At 42.5% G+C, this 16,823-nt stretch overlaps 1 protein-coding gene across 1 annotated transcript in view; it reads right to left on the bottom strand.

Moving 5' to 3' along the window:
* Positions 1-16,089, bottom strand: part of MIB1 (MIB E3 ubiquitin protein ligase 1) — a 153,462-nt gene extending 137,373 nt beyond the window's left edge. The window contains exon 1 of the mRNA XM_062201449.1: positions 15,802-16,089. Within this exon, the coding sequence (XP_062057433.1) occupies positions 15,802-16,030 (229 nt within the window). The 5' untranslated portion in view covers positions 16,031-16,089. The remainder of the gene's footprint in view (positions 1-15,801) is intronic.
* Positions 16,090-16,823: the final 734 nt, after the last annotated feature.

Here is a 16,823-nt window from a genome sequence, read left to right as displayed (position 1 = left end):
CCCAAGCACTTGGGCCATCTTCCACTGCTTTCCCAGGTGCATTAGCAGGGAGCAGGATCAGAAGCAGAGTAGCCAGGTCTTGAACTGGTGCCCATATGGGATGCCAGCATCACAGGCAGTGGTTTACCCACTACAACACAATGCCAGCCTATTTAAACTAGGGGCTGGTTCTGTGGCATAGCATGTTAAGCCAACTCTTGCAGCACCAGCATCCCATGTACAAAGCATCAGAAATTTTATATATGCCATATATGCCACTTAAAATTAAAGACAAAAACACGAAGGACCCTAAACAAATATGTACAGAAGTCAACTTTCAAATTACCTTAGATATCTGACTAGTAAGAGTATTTAATTGCTACTCAAAAATGTTTACGTCTTTTAACCTCTACACTGAGTTATATCATGCTTATGAAAACATGTACCCTACCTAAGTATATATACTTGAAGTTAGAGGCTAATACCCACATCTGTCTTACCAGAAAAGCTGACCAAAAATATAATTAATGTCAAACGCCAGTGATAGTAACTGACCACACATGGTTAAGTTCCATAAATCTCTAGTTTCAGTTTGTTACTACAAAAAAGTAGAATCCACTAAACAAATCAGTATGCACTTCACACTTAGAGGTTTGTCCTGAACTGTGTGACTTTTCAAATGAGAGTGAGCTAACGAAAGGTGTAAGGAAGATGTATCTCAACCCCCCCTCAAAAAAGAAAAAGCTCAGTTTTAACTATTGCTGTACTTATATATTTTCTTATATTTAAGTTCACTTTCCACAAAGTACAATGATAACATTCATGACTTCACAATGCATATACAGCCTTTCTTTGAAAGAACCCATCTAAACATACAATGACAACTGGTAGAAAAAAAATACTTCTGTAATTCATGGTTTTAAAGACTACTTCAGGAAGACCATTAATGCACACAAGAGCACATCCAAATCCTTTCTTAGTCCCAAGTTCAAATGCCAGGAAAGCTACTGAACAGCTGTGAAACGGACTAACACTGGAAGAAGTAAACAAAGCAACCCATTCCACTACCAAAAAGAGCGTGAAAGATTTTTAATGAAAATGTGATTGACTTTAAAACAAAAGCTGATACTTAAAGAAAACATAATTCAGGAGAAAAGGCATTATGAAAACAAGGCAAGCATTCTACTGATCCCTTTCTATGGCAGGTTTTTTTGTTTCCCATTATTACATCCACCCAATTCATTCGCATTAAAAAACCACTGGCCCTGGCAAGAGTTATTACTTAAATTTTTCATTTCATAAAATTTAATTCCCTAACTAAACCCATAACTATTTTTTTCTTTCCTATGGAATACCATGCTAGCCTAGAGAGCTAATGTTCTTTTCTATCACTAAGCTTTATGAAGACATCTGCCACTGTTAAATGAACCACCGGATGACAGCTTTTGACTCATTCTCCTAATACTCCAATGACCATCTCCTCTATGTGTTAATGCCATTTTGTCTAAGTTCAGTAAGTTACAGAATTCACATAGCTGAAGCCTTTGTTGGAAAAGTTTATGAAAATTATAAAACATGCTACTCAAGATAAACAACCACAAACTCTTAAGAGAAACAACAGAGACCAGCGCTATGGGGTAGTGAGCTAAGCCTCTGCCTGTCGCGCCAGCATCCCATATTGATGCCGGTTCGAGTTCCAGCTGCTCCACTTCCCATACAGCTCTGTGCTATGGCCTGGGAAAGCAGTGGAAGATGGCCCAAGTGTTTGCTTGGGCCCCTGTACCTGCATGGGAGACCCAGAAGAAGCTTCCGGTTCCTGTCTTGGGATTGGCCCAGCTTCGGCCATTACATTCATTTGGGAAGTGAACCAGCAGATGGAAGAGCTGTCTCTCTGTCTCTCCCTCTCTGTGTCTATAACTTTACCACTCAAATCAGTAAAATCTTAAAAAAAAAAAAAAATACAATAAAAAAAGTTCAAATTTACAAAATCCTGATTTAAGTGAAATGTTACATTTCTAGGTAGAAAGCAGCTAACTTAGAGAATCAGAATTTTTACTATAAGCAGTTCAGTATATGAAGTACCTCAACATGGAACAAGATATAAATTATATATATATATATATATTAGCACTTTGTTATAATAGCAAAACTAAAAAGTAAACAATAGGGGCTGGCACCATGAGACAGTGGGTTAAACTCCTAGCCTGAAACCCCAGCATCCCATATGGGCACCAGTTCAAGTCCCAGCTGCTCCACTTCTGATCCAGCTCCCTACTAATGTGCCTGGGAAAGCAGCAGAGCATGGCCCAAGTCCTTGGGTCCCTGCACCCACGTGGGAGACCAGGAAGCATCTCCTGGCTCTTGGCTTTGAATCGGCTTAGCTCCCACCAAATGGTCATTTGAGGAGTGAACCACTGGATGGAAGACCTCTCTCTCTCTCTAACTCTTGTCTTTCAAATAAATAAATCTTTAAAAGAAAATTACAGGAGAATTAAAAGTACTGCAAACAAACTACTAAATGCTGCTCACAGACACAGAAAAATATCCATTAATATAAAGAAATTCATGGTAATGATAGAAACTAATTTCTGATAGGTACCTTAAGAGAAGGAAAGAATGCAAGCAGAAGTACACAGGGTAGGGCTGGTGCTGCAGAGTGGGTTAAATCGCTGTCTGCAGCACCAGCATCCTATATGGGCGCAAGTTCAAGTCCCAGCTATTCCACTTCCCATCCAGCTCCCTGTTAATACACCTGGGAAAACAGCAAAAGATGGCCCAGGTTTTAGGGCCTCTGTATCCATTTGGGAGACCTGGATAAAGCTCCTGGCTCCTGATTTTGGCCTGGCCCAGCCCTGGCTATTGCAGCCATCTGGGCAGTGAACCAGTAGAGGGAAGCTCGCTCGCTCTCTCTCGCTCTCTCTTTCAAATAAATTAATTAAAAAAAAAAAAATACTCAGGGTGTTCAAATATATCAGTAATCTTTTGCTTCTACATAGGTTTGTAGATATTTGCTGTATTACTGATTTATCTACTTTGATATATTAAATATTAGTAAATATTAAAGCTATATACATTAATGTTTTTAAAATAAACACCTTAAGAGACTAGTGTGATGCCTAGCTAATCCTCCAAATTTTAGCCCAAATTAAAAGACTTCACCTAACATTGACAAGAATTTACAAATCATTAGCCATTATTCAAAAATAATTCCTTATACTGGCATAACTATTGATGTCACTCAACCAAGAAATTCAATTTTGATTTATTGAGTCAATCAACTTTAGTCCCAAATCTAATGTGACAAAAAGTATTACAGAGATTAAAGAACACAAACCAACTACAGTTATCTATTCTCCAGGAACCATCAAACTACCTAATTGGTTTAGAAATTGTCTCAACTATAACAAAACTCCTATTGAAGACAAGGTCTTTGAGACCTGCCAGCTAGCTGGTATAGTGCACATTCCTTACCCTTGAGAAATACTAAATTAATGAAAAGAGGATTACTGAAAAATAATATTTGCCATAAGTTATTATTACCACACTCTATGCTTTATGTCTCTTAAACCTTCTCAACAACGAAAAAAAAGTAGGTATTACCCCTATTTTGTAGACGAAGAAATTGTCACACATTTAGTAGGTGGAAGGCTCAAATTCAGGGGCCACCTGTAATACTGGCACCCCATATGGGTACCAGTTCTAGTCCTAGCTACTTCACTTCCAATCCAGCTCCCTGCTAATGACCTGGTAAAAAGCAGCAGAGGATGGCCCAACTACATGGATCCCTACCACTCACGTGGGATGTCTGGAGATGTTCCCATTATTTTATAGTTTCTGATGATGCAAATGATGGGTATTATCAATAAACTTCCATATGCATATCCTTAAAATAATATCTATTTAATTTTTTTTTGACAGGCAGAGTGGATAGTGAGAGAGACAGAGAGAAATCTATTTAATTTTAAAAGCAATGGATTTTCATTCATTTGTTCACAATACAAAAGTAAAATATCTTTCAACTTGTAAGAACTGTTAGCACCATAAAAGAAAATTACCAGCTAAATTTCAATTGATTTTTTTTTAAAGATTTATTTTATTTATTTGAAAGAGTTAGAGAGGCAAAGACAGAGAGAGGTCTTCATCTGCTGGTTCACTCCTCATATGGCCGCAACAGCTGGAGCTGTGTGGATCCGAAGCCAAGAGCCAGGAGCCTCCTCCGGGTCTCCCACGTGGGTGCAGGGGCCCAAGGACCTGAGCCATCCTCTACTGCTTTCCCATAGCAGAGAGTTGGATCGAAAGAGAACATCCAGGACTAGAACCAGTGCCCACATGGGATGCCAGTGCTTCAGGCCAAGGCTTTAACCCGCTGCACCACAGCACCAGCCTGATATTTTTACTTAACTAGTAAATGAGATTTAAAAAGTCAGCCCTCTGTATCCACAGGTTCCAAATCCCAAAAACTATATTGTTCCTTACCACACATATGCAAACATAATATTAATGGGCCATTTTTCCTTATAAAACAAAAAGTTTCATACATGAGGTGAGATTTCACTAATTTGAAAGTAAAGTACCATCTGATAACTGAATAAATATAACAATGTTACATCCTTTGTCAAAAATGGAGGTTGGCATGGGCAGGCATTTAGCCTAGCAGGGAAGATATCCGTTACGATGCCCAATGCCCATATCCTTTATCAGAGTGCCTGGGTTTGATGTCTGACTCCAGCTCCTTATGTTTCCTGCTAAATGCAGACAGACCGTGGGAGGCAGCAGTGATGGCTCAAGTAGTTGGATCCTGCCATTCATGTAGTACAACCTGAACTGAGTTCCTGACTTCAGCCCATTCTCAGTATAGTCCCTTCATCGCTTTGCAGAAATCTTGGACCTGAGCTAGTGGATGGGAGCTCTCCTTCTATTTTTCTCTAATAAAATTTTCCTTAAAAAATAAAAAATGTAGGATGGGGGTAGGCATTGTGGTACAGTGGGTTAAGCCACAGCTTGGAACGCCTGCATATCTTACTGGAGTGCCTGGAATGAAGTCCCCTCCACTTCAGATCCAGTTTCCTGCTAATGTGCACCTTGGGAGGCAGCAGATGATGGCTCAAGTACTTGAGTCCCAGCCACTCACATGGGAAACTATGATGGAATTCCTGGCTCCTGGCTCCTGGCTCTTGTGGACATTTATAAAGTGAAACATCAGATGAAGAGTTCATGTTTTCTCTTTCAAATACATAAAAGTAAATAATACCTTTTCTAAAAGTCCCTCTAGTGAAAAAAAAAAGATGACTGGGACTCTAAGTGAATGTGTTTAGAACACAGAAAATATAAGACCAAGGACTCAACACTACCTGGACAGGAAAGGCTGACCAACACAAGCTAGAGGATCTGACAGTCTCATATGTAATTCAAATTATTTGCTTTAAAAGCAAAAACTCTCTCACAGTACTGATCTATTTTCTTACAGGAAGCTAAACATAGCTATATATGCTAAACTACCTGTTACATATTGTATCCACACACACAGAATATCATTAATGTCTAACAACAGTGTTACTTTAGGTCAATCAAAAGTCATACTATATACCAGCATTAACATTTCTTTTAAAGATTTATTTATTTGAAAGGCAGAGTTATAGAGAGGAAGAAACAGAGAAAAAGATATTCCATCGGCTGGCTCAAATGGCTGCAAACGCCAGAGTCAGGCTGATCCAAAGCCATGGGCCAGGAGCAAGGGCCAGGAGCCAGGAGCCTCTTTTGGGTCTTCCACATGGGTACAGGGGCCCAAACACTTGGGCCATCTTTCACTGCTTTGCCAGGTACATTAGCAGGGAGCTGGATCAGTAGTGGAGCAGCTGGGACTCTTAACCAGCACCATATTGGATGCTAACGCAGCAGGTTTACCTGCTATACCACAGTGCTGGTCCCCAAGCATTAACATTTCTGATCTTCAATATTATATAGTGAATGGGGCCAGCGCTGTGGCGTAGCAGGTAAAGCTGCCACCTGCAGTGCCAGCATCCCATATGGGCGCCGGTTGGAGTCCCAATTGCTCCACTTCCAATCAAGCTCTCTGCTATGGCCTGGGAAAGCAGTAAAAGATGGTCCAAGTCTCTGGGCCCCTGTACCTGTGTGGGAGACCCCAAGAAAGCTCCTGGCTTCAGATGGATGCAGCTCCAGCCATTGCGGCCATCTGGGGAGTGAACCAGTAGATGATGAACGACCTCTCTCTCTCTGCCTCTGCCTCTCTATAACTCTGCCTTTCAAATAAATAAATAAATCTTTAAAAAATATATATATATAATATAGTAGAAGTTAATGGAACAGAAAGCTAGTTTTGTCAGAAAGGGATTTTGAATCTAGAAATGAACACATAACCTAATTATGAGTCAGGTTTGGGTATTTAAGGGAAAGTGTAGTAAAATAAAGCAATTTTTAGGCTTGCAAAAATTCAAATTATCTATTCTCTTTAAAAAGAAGGATTTCTCCCAAAAAAAATGCAAACAGAAGGGAAAGACTAAAGCTAAGAAATAATAATAAGAAAGCACTAAAACTTTAAATCCAAGTAATTGTTAATACTGCGAAGTTTAATGAAATTTTAAGGGCAAATCCTAAAACAAAAAGATCATTTTTTTGGGGGAAGGGGACAACATAAACAATAACTTGGAACAAATTTTCCTGATAATTTCTATAAAGCCAAAAAAGTAAGAAATGTGGGAAAAGAAAAAAAAGGCATTTGATTTTCTACACAATTTTTCAATCACTTAATTAAATATTAAAAGGCAACCTCTAGCAGAACAGAAAAAAAGGTGATAAAGTTTCCAACTCACTGAGGAAAAAAATACACATGAATATTAGGACAGCAGTAAGAACATATGTTATCTCATAAATATGAACAAGTTAAACTCTACTAAAAACCAAAGATTCTCAAAATCAGTGGAGATATTTAGTAATATTATTTACAAGAGAAATTTCTATAACTTAAAATAAAAACTATGGGGCTGGCACTGTGGCGTACCGGGTAAAGCCGCCGCCTGCAGTGCCAGCATCCCATATGGACACCAGTTCAAGTCCTGACTGCTCCACTTCTGATCCAGCTCCCTGCTATGGCCTGGGAAAGCAGCAGCAGATGGCCCAGGTCCTTGAGCCCCTGACCCACGTGGGAAATGCAGAAGTGCCTGGCTCCTGGAGAGGGGAAAGGCTGTAAAGTGTAGAGCCCCACAAATATATTAAGATGATATCAGACCTGCAAATATATGTATATAAATATTAGAAAGCAGTTTCACGCTCCTTTATTTCATTCATATACACCCTTAAAACTAATGCCAGTCCCACTTCACAGACATGAATTACTAACACACGTTCAATGCTTGGAATCTACTAAAAGAAAGGAGAAAACAAAGAGCCTGGGCACCTCAAGTATAGTCACTTACTACCCTGCTACTCAAAGTATGTCCATGAGCCAATAATAACACCTTCAATCTCCATCACCTGGAAGCTTAAACTCTTGCAGAATCTCAGCCCTATTGAATCAAAATCTGCATTTTAAAAGATCCTCAGGTTTCTTCCTCTCACTAACTCTGCCTTTCAAATAAATAAATAAATCTTAAAAGGCTGGGGGGGGGGGGTAACACTGTGGAGCAGTGGGTTAAGTCACTGCCTGCAACACCTGCATCCCAAATGGGTGCAACTCAAGTCTCAGCTGCTCCACTGTCAATCTAACTCCCTGCTAAATATGCCTGGGAAAGCAGTGGAAGATGACCCAAGTGCTTGGGCCCCTGCATCCAAGTGGGAGATCCAGATGGAGTTCCAGGTTCCTGGTCTCAGCCCTAGCAGTTACAGCCATTTAGGGAGTGAACCAGCGAATGGAAGATCTCTGTCTCTCCTCTTTCTCTGTAACCCTGCCTTTCAAATAAAAAAATAAAGATCCCCTAGTGATGTGTATGCTTTTAAAAGTCTGAGAAGTACTGACACAGGGTCTGGGTCTACTAGTTGATTTCTTGAGGTTCTCAATTCAACTAAGCTGCAATCTACAATATTAAGAACTGGAGAGACTCTTCATCATTGAAAACACTGTTTTAAGGCAAGCATCTGGCCCAGTAGTTAAGCTGCCTATTGGGACATTCACATCCTACACTGGAGTGCTCATGTCTGGGCTCTGCTCCTGACTGCAGCTTCCTGCTAATGTGCGTCTTGGAAGGCAGAAGATGATGGCTCAATTAGTTGGGTCCTTCCTGGCTTCCAGCTTGCAGCCTGCTATTGTAGACACTTGAGGAGAGAACAAGAGAATAGATGTTCACTCTCCCCATTGCTCTCCCTCTTGACTCTTAAAAAAAAAAAAAAAAAAAGTTTTAGCAGATGGAGAAAAAAAGGAAGATAATTTTACAGAAGTTTTAAAAATAATTTTTTTTATTTATTTATTTGAAAGTCAGAGTTACACAGAGAAAGAAGGAGAGACATAGAGAGAGGTCTTCCATCTGCTGGTTCACTCTCCAGATGGCCACAACAGCCATAGATGTACTGATCCAAAGCCAGGAGCTTCTTCTGGGTCCCCAACGCAGGTGTAGGGGCCCAAGGATTTGGGCCATCTTCTACTGCTTCCCCAAGTCATAGCAGAGAGCTGGATCACAAGTGAAGCAGCTAAGACACAAATCGGTGTCCATATAGGATGCAGGCACTGTAGGCAGCTGCTTTACCTGCTACTCCACAGTGCTGGCCCCAAGAAATTTTTAAAATAAAATAGGCAATATATGCCTCCTGACAATCCCCTTTTCTATTGTTCTAGAAAGAGATAAGAAGAGATTGGGGGCCCTCAGAAAAGGTAAAGCTCAGGATTACTAATCCATTTTCTTTCTTTTCTAATTCAGAACTAGCACTTTTCAACCTTCAAATGAATAAAAACATCTAAAGAGTTTTTCCACATGTAACCCAAGCAACATTATTCGCTCTGGATAGAAGAAAAGGACAAGGAACTGTCCTCAAAACATATTGGACCAACTATGATCAAAAGCCAGTTTTAAGTATGCCTGATTTTTCTATGCCTCTAACCTTTGTTATCCAGAGAACAATAAAAGTAGCTTTAATAGGAAATCCAAATTCATTTTCTCTATTCTTCATTCTTTGGACAACACTATAGTCAAGTGACCACAAATGAAAACATATTTCTCCCCCAAACGTTATAAAATCAGTACCTAAGTGGCACAAAGCCAACTACATATACATACTTAGTTAGACCTCACAAAATTATCTCTAAATGAATTAAATAACATATATTTCTACAATCTTCTTACTCACTACATACCACCCAAATATATCTGGATACAATATAGAAAGTTTATCATTCAAATAAATACCCACTGCTACTCTTGGTAATTTTTGACTATCCTAGACCATAAATTCAAACACATCATGAATTTTCTTGAATGGAAAAAATAAATAAATAAATAAAGTTTAGGGAGCTGGCACTGTGGCATAGCAAGTGAGGCCACCACCTGGAGTGCGGCATCCCATTTGGGCACCGGTTCGAGTCCCGGCTGCTCCATTTCTGATCCAGCTCTCTGCTACGGCCTTGGAAAGCAGTGGAGGATGACCAGAGTCCTTGGGCCCTTGCACCCACGTGGGAAGACCCAGAGGAGGCTCCTGGCTCCTAGCTTCAGATAGGCACAATTCCGGCCGTTGCAGCCAACTGGGGAGTAAGCCAGCAAATGGAAGACCTCTCTCTCTGCACCTCTCCTCTCTCTGTGTAACTCTTTCAAATAAATAAATAAATCTTTAAAAAAAAAATAAAGTTTATATGCCAAAACATTGCAGACATATACTACCAGGCAAAATCTCCTATACATGATAAAAGCATATCAGAAAGATTCAAAATGATCCAACCTTAACTCTCAGAATCCTTAACCCTAAGAAAAGTTTCAAAGAATTTTATGTTAATTCCCAAACATACTGCAATAAATGTTCTGCCCACATACTATAAACAGGAAACAAAGAATGAATATAAACACAGTCAACCTCAGTTTTCATGGTAAACACCATAAGGCTGCCTTTTTTGTTTTTAATAACCAAAAAATAGATCAAACATGCAAAGAACTGTAACAAATACCTAAGCATTCACAGCTCAGTTTAAGACATAAAACATTATCAAAATAAGAAAAGGTCACTGACCCTAGCAGTTAAGACCCAGATTCCACATCAGTGTTGCTTCGTTTCCATTCCCAGCTCAAGTTTCTGACTTCAGCTTCTAACTCCACCTTGGGAGGCAGGTGATGGTTCACGTAATTTAGTAACCCACTATTCATACAGAGACCCGGACTGAGTTACAGCCGTGGACACTACAGACATTTGGGGAGTGAACCAACAGATGAGTATGCTCACTCGCTCACTCTGCCTCTCAAATAAATAAATATTTTTAAATTACAAAAATAGTTAAAGCCCCTGGTATACTTTTACCAACCGCACTCTACTGTTCACAATAAAGATACCCAAACTCTTGAACTTGGTATGTATCATTACCTTTCTGGCATACTTTTGCCACATAGTATATATCCCTAAAGCAACGAGTCTAAAGCAGTCATAATTCTGCCCTCCCTCCAGGGGACATTAAGCAATGTCTACAGATACTGTAGGCTATCACAAGGGGTTGGGGTACTACTACTTCTAACAGGTAGAGGCCCAGAATGCTGGCCTACAATGTACAGGACATCCCCTACAATAAAGAATTATCCCATCCTATTTAAATTGTCAAAAATGCCATGGTTGAAAAACCCTACCCTGAATAATAAATAGTACTATTTGTATATTTTACAACTACTTTATGTACTTAACATTACTTTTCTCTTTCGGGTCAGGCATTTGGCATAGTGGTACAGACACCACTTGAGATGTGCCTGCATTCGAGTACCAGCCCCTCTCCCAATGCTAGCTTTCTGCCAACATGCATCCTGGGAGGCAACAGGTGATGTCTCTAGCTAGGTCCCTGACACCCACATGGGAGACCTGGATTGAGCTCTTGGCTCCTGGCTTCTGTTCTGGGTGATATAGGCATTTGGAGAATGAACCAGGTAGTAGATGTTTTGGGTGTGTGTGTGTGTGTGTGTGTATCGCTGCCTTTCAAATAAAAAAAAATTTAAAACTTTCTCCTCTGTACAATACTCCACAGTACAAATTCACACAGTTCACATATCCATTCTCCTGTTGATGAAGCTTTTTTTCCAATTTTCTTTTATATATAATACTGCTGCAAACATTATTATACAAGCTTCTCTGTGTTCAATGAGAAATTCTCTCAATGGAAGTGATTTTTAAAGTGTGGCACTTAAACTCTCAGGAAAGTTCTCAAAACCCTTTTATGTGCCTCAATATAGTCAAAAATATTTTCATAATAAGACATAAAATATCATTCACCCTTTTCATGTTGGCATTGCACTGACTGTACACAAGCAATAGAGGGCAAAACTGCTAGTGATGTAGCCAAATAAATATCATTATTAGTAAGACATATGGGTATGTCTTATGTACTTCCCAACATGAGTCAATAAGTGCAAATGACCATTCCTATGGTACTTTTGCCCAAAACATGTAACATGACTTTAATCATGAGAAAACATCAGACAAACCAAATCTGAGGACCAGTCTACAAGACTATTGGTCAGTGTCAAAGTCATGTAAGACAATGACCAAGGCACAAGCCCAGACTGGACATCAATGAGCAAGTTGATGAAATTTTAGTAAGAACTGCAGTTAACGCCATAGTACTAGTGTTAATTTTCTGACTTCTGATTTTGATCAGTATAGGATATCAACATGTGAAGAAGACTGATGAAGAGCAAAAGGGAGCTCTTCTAGTTTTGCATTTTTATTATTTCAAAATGAAAAGTTAAATTTTTAAATTTTAACTATTATGAAAATAAATATGTACTAACTACAATAAATATTGAAGTCTTGCAAAATGTAATAAAATGTCAATGGACACTAATGATTAAATGTTTAAAAAAAAAACCCACTGGCAGTAGTATACTCCTGGGGCCATGACAAAAAAGCCAAGAGTTTGTTTTTGTTATTCAATCCCATACCAAAAAAAATCTAAAAACTGCAACAAATTAAACCTTAGAAATTAAAATAAATTTCAACAAACACCTCCTATGAGGGCTGGCTATTCTAAAAGTCCTTGTGAAATGTTTGCTAGGTAAGGTGTGTGGCACAGCACATTACATCACTGCTTAGGATTCCTGCATCCTGTATCCCAAATCAGAGTGCCTGATTGATGTCCTGGCTACTTTCCTTCAATCCAGCTTCCCACTAATGCACATCCTAGGAGGCAGCAGATGTTAGATCAACTACTGAGTCTCTGCCATCTCTGTGGGAGACCCGAATGGAGTTCCAGGTTCTTGCCCATTCCTGACTATGGCAGGCATTTAGGGACCAAACCAACAAGCAGATGCAAGTGGTTGCTTTAACCCCCTCTTTCCTTCATTGATTTTCAAATAAATAAACTTTTAAAATAAAGTTCACTAAAACAATCTGATGAACAAAAGGAACTATTACACATAGGTTAACATATTAAGTTATCTTATAAACTAACCAAAGATTCTAAGACAGCTGCCCCTGAAAAACACTGCTTTTATATTAAGATAATAAAACTGTTAATGTGACAGTTACACTTCATACTACAGAACATGCAGACAACATTAATAATCCCCTCAAAAATCACTGTAGTACAGGATCCATCACACTTTACCACTACCCTAGGAAGGTATTTAAATTTTCCCATAACCTACAATCACTGATTAAAGAATTCCCCCTAATTACTGAGTTGTGGTCAGACTTTAACATAAGCAAACATGATAATAAAACATTTTTAAAGAGTGTGCAGAAGTAGGCATATGCCTTATACACTGCTGTTAGGAGTGTTAAGTTGGTAAAATGTCTTAAAAGAGCAATGAGCCAATATCTATCAAAACACTATAAATCTACACACTTCCATTAAGCAATCCTACTTCAGAAGTACTCAGTATATATACACAAGGATATACCTACAAGAATGTATTCACAGCATCTTTGTAAATAAAAACATCTGAAACAATATAAATGCCCATCAACAAAGTACTAGCTAAATAAATTACTGCATTGCGTCTCTGCAATACTATTTAAGAATAAGGTAAAAATCCATGTGTGGAACAATTATTAAATGAAAGAAAAGTGCAGATGAATATGGCTTATAAACATTTATATTTAAGAAGGATGGATTTATATTTTCAGTACATTCATTTATGTGCTGGTAATGTATAGAGTATTCTCTCAGAATACACAAGAAATTGTTAACAATGGTGGTCTCTTTTTGTACTGCTGAAACTTTATATTCTTTTGGCCATGCACAAACATCTTCAATGTTTAAAAAGCTAGCTAATGGGGCCAGCGCTGTGGCTTAGTGGGTAAGGCCGCCACCTGCAGTGCCAGCATTCCATATGGGAGCCGGTTCAAGTCCTGGCTCCTCCACTTTCAATCCAGCTCTCTGCTGTAGCCTGGAAAAGCAGTAGAAGATAGCCCAAGTCCTTGGGCCCCTGCACCTGTGTGCGAGACTAGAGGAAGCTCCTGGCTCCTTGCTTCGGATCCGCCCAGCTCCAGCCATTGCAGCCATTTGGGGAGTGAACCAGCAGATGGAAGATCTCTCTCTCCTTCTCTCTCTGACTTTCAAGTAAATAAATAAATATTAAAAAAAAAAAAAAAAAAAAAAAGTTGGCCGGCGCCATGGCTCAATAGGCTAATCCTCCGCCTTGCGGCACCGACACACCAAGTTCTAGTCCCAGTCGGGGCACCGGATTCTGTCCCGGTTGCCCCTCTTCCAGGCCAGCTCTCTGCTGTGGCCAGGGAGAGTGCAGTGGAGGATGGCCCAAGTGCTTGGGTCCTGCACCCCATGTGAGACCAGGAGAAGCACCTGGCTCCTGGCTTCGGATCAGCACGGTGAGCCGGCCGCGGCGGCCATTGGAGGGTGAGCGGCCATTGGAGGGTGAACCAACGGCAAAGGAAGACCTTTCTCTCTGTCTCTCTCTCTCATTGTCCACTCTGCCTGTCAAAAAATATTAAAAAAAAAAAAAGCTAGCTAATATATATAATTTTATTAACTACCTGCTGAAAAAACTGAGTTGGCTTATGCTAACTTCCTTTTTATTGTTGTTAACAATAACTGTGAGCTCATTTCAAAATTTGTTATGCTTTGTCAGACTCAATCATAATGTCTGGGGCAGGTGTTACAGCACACTGGGTTAAGTTGCCACTTGGGACACCAGCATCTCATACAGAAGGGCAGGTTCAAGTCCCAACTCCTCCACTTCCCATCAAGCCTCCTGCTAAATGCACACCCAGGGAGGCAGCACATCATGGCTCAAGCACTTACACCCCTGCCACCCACATAGAGACCCAGATGGTGTTCCTGGCTCCCACCTTCAGCTTGGCCCAGTACCAGCTCTTAAAGGGATTTTTAAGGAGAGATCAAAGAACTCACTCTGTCATATTCTGTCACTCTGCTTTTCATATAAAGAAATAAAAAGTTTTCAAGAATCATGTCTCAGAAGCAGCTCATTTAGGAATTCTGAGAAGTATCCAGAATTTGAACCATTTTCTACTAAACACAATTTCAAGGATGAATCTATGTAAAAATGGTCAAATTAGAGGGGCAAGCACATGGAATAGCAGTCAAACATCACTTGGGATGCCCAGTGCAAAATAGAGTGCCTGGGTTTGAATCCCACCCGACTCAGTTCCAGATTCCAGCTTCCTGCTAATGTGCATGCTGGGAGGCAGCTGGTGATGGCTCAGGTGGTTGAGGTCCCTGCCACACACGGAGGAGACCCAGTTTGGACTGAATTCCAGGCTGCCTCATCCTTGGCTATTGCCAGCATTCAGGGAATGAACCAGCAGATAGATTCATTCTCATTCTCTCTCTCTCTCTCTCTCTCTCTCTCTCTCTCTCTCTCTCTCTCTCGGGAGATTTTCTCTCTCTCTCTCTCCCCCTTCCCTCCCTCCCTCCTTCTTAAAATAAGCCTTTAGTCTACATTAAAAAAATTCCCTAGTAAATGACAAACAGACCCTCAGTGAATCTTAAATCAAGAACCCTGATTCATTCCTGGCTGAGTGGACAAGACTCTGACATTATACTGAGAGGAGATGTTAACAAAAAGAGTACCAGGTGGCCTCTATGCTTGTCTTCCACTTGGAAGAAGTCACACAAAGAAATGGCTCAAGAACTCAGACTTCTCTACTGATATTAAATATATAAAAATAAACAATTCAGAATTAGAATCATTGCACAGAATGTTAAGTAGCATTCAGTTATTGATTTCCAAGTCATTCTGTACCACAGGCAGCAAAGGAAAAAAAAAAAATACAAGTATCTCTACAGATCCAAGGTACTAGGGCCTCTGGGTAGCTAAGCACCATATGGCAAGGCAAGCGTCCGTTTGGACAGTTATCACTTGGTGGCTGATTAATTTCAATGGCTTTTTAGACAGGACCCCTCCCCTAGAGGAGAGGGAGAGGGACTGAATCTGTTGTCCTCCCAGGCGCTTTGTGTCTCCCAGGCTTGAAAGCATCCTGGTGCTGGTGCTTCAGTCATCTCCCTTGGGGACAGGGGGCTCCTTTTTCTGAGTTTCTGTTCGCCAGTACGAAAGCTAACATCCCCCTTTGGCCCTTGCCCTCTCGCTCACTCCAGCAAGGCTCTGCCGGTGAAGCGTCCCACCACCGGCCGGTCCCAGGAGGCCCCGAGCCCACCGCAGCCTCGCCCCTTTCCCGGCGCGCGCAGGCCCAGGCCAGGCGGCCGCGGCTTACCGGTGGGCGCGCTGTCCAGGATGCGCAGGTCGTAGGCCCCGGAGCAGCGATAGTTGGCGGCGGTGCCGTTGTCCCACACCACCACCACCTCCTCCGGGCTCTCGAAGCTCCGGACGGTGCCCACATGGCCCTCGCCGCCGTCCTGCTTCCCCCACTTCCAGTCCGGGCCGCGCACTACCCGGGCCCCGACGCCTTCCACCATCACCCGGTTGTTCCGGGAGTTACTCATCGGGGCCCGGGCGGTGGGCTCCGCCGCTGCCGCTGCCGCCGCCGGGGGGCCCGTGAGGGAGTTGGGCCCAGGCCGGGCTCTCGGCGCCGGCGGGGGCGGCAGCGAGCCCCGGGGGACGTGGGGGTAACTCACGGGGGCGGCGGCGCGGTCCCGGCGGAGCACACAGCCGCCACCCAGCCGCCGCCGCCGCGCCCCCCGCTCGGACTGGAGGCCCGCCCGCGGCGGCTCACGGGCGGCGGCGGCGGCTAAGGGGCAGTGAGGAGGGGGCCGTGGGCGGGGACTCCCTCGCTTCCTCCGGGCTCCCCGGCCGGGCTACAGCGACGGCCGCCAAGAAACCTCGCTCTCCCCCGGCCGGGAGCGCGGGGAGCGCAGAGGGCCGGGGGAGGCTGGCCCAGGGGGGACGGCGAGGACAGCGGGGAGCAAGCCGAACTGCCGGCCTCTATCCTCCCCCGGCCCCTCGCTCCGGGGTGGGCGCCCGAGCGCCGGCGCCGACTCCTCCCCCGTGGGCAGCGGTGGTACCTCCCGGCGTCCGGCCAGCGCCCGGGCCCAGGGGCCTCCTTCTCTCTGCCCCCGCGCACGCCGCCGCGCTCCGCCCCGCCACAGAGTCCCCGCCGGGCGAGAGCGGCTCCACATCCGGGTACTGCCGCAGCCAAGGCCGGAGCAGCACCTTCTCTGAGTGACTGTGGGGAGGTGGGGGATCCTCAGCAATAATAAGGTGGGAAGGGTTTCGGAGAGTCGTGCGATCTGGGAAAGAAAGGAGACGAAAACCGATTCCTAAGCGTCTTTCCAGGGC

Source organism: Lepus europaeus, chromosome 9 (genome assembly GCF_033115175.1).
Source record: "Lepus europaeus isolate LE1 chromosome 9, mLepTim1.pri, whole genome shotgun sequence".
Lineage (NCBI taxonomy): Eukaryota > Metazoa > Chordata > Mammalia > Lagomorpha > Leporidae > Lepus > Lepus europaeus.
Note: the sequence above shows the minus strand (reverse complement) of the source record. Positions and strands in the feature narration are given on the sequence as shown.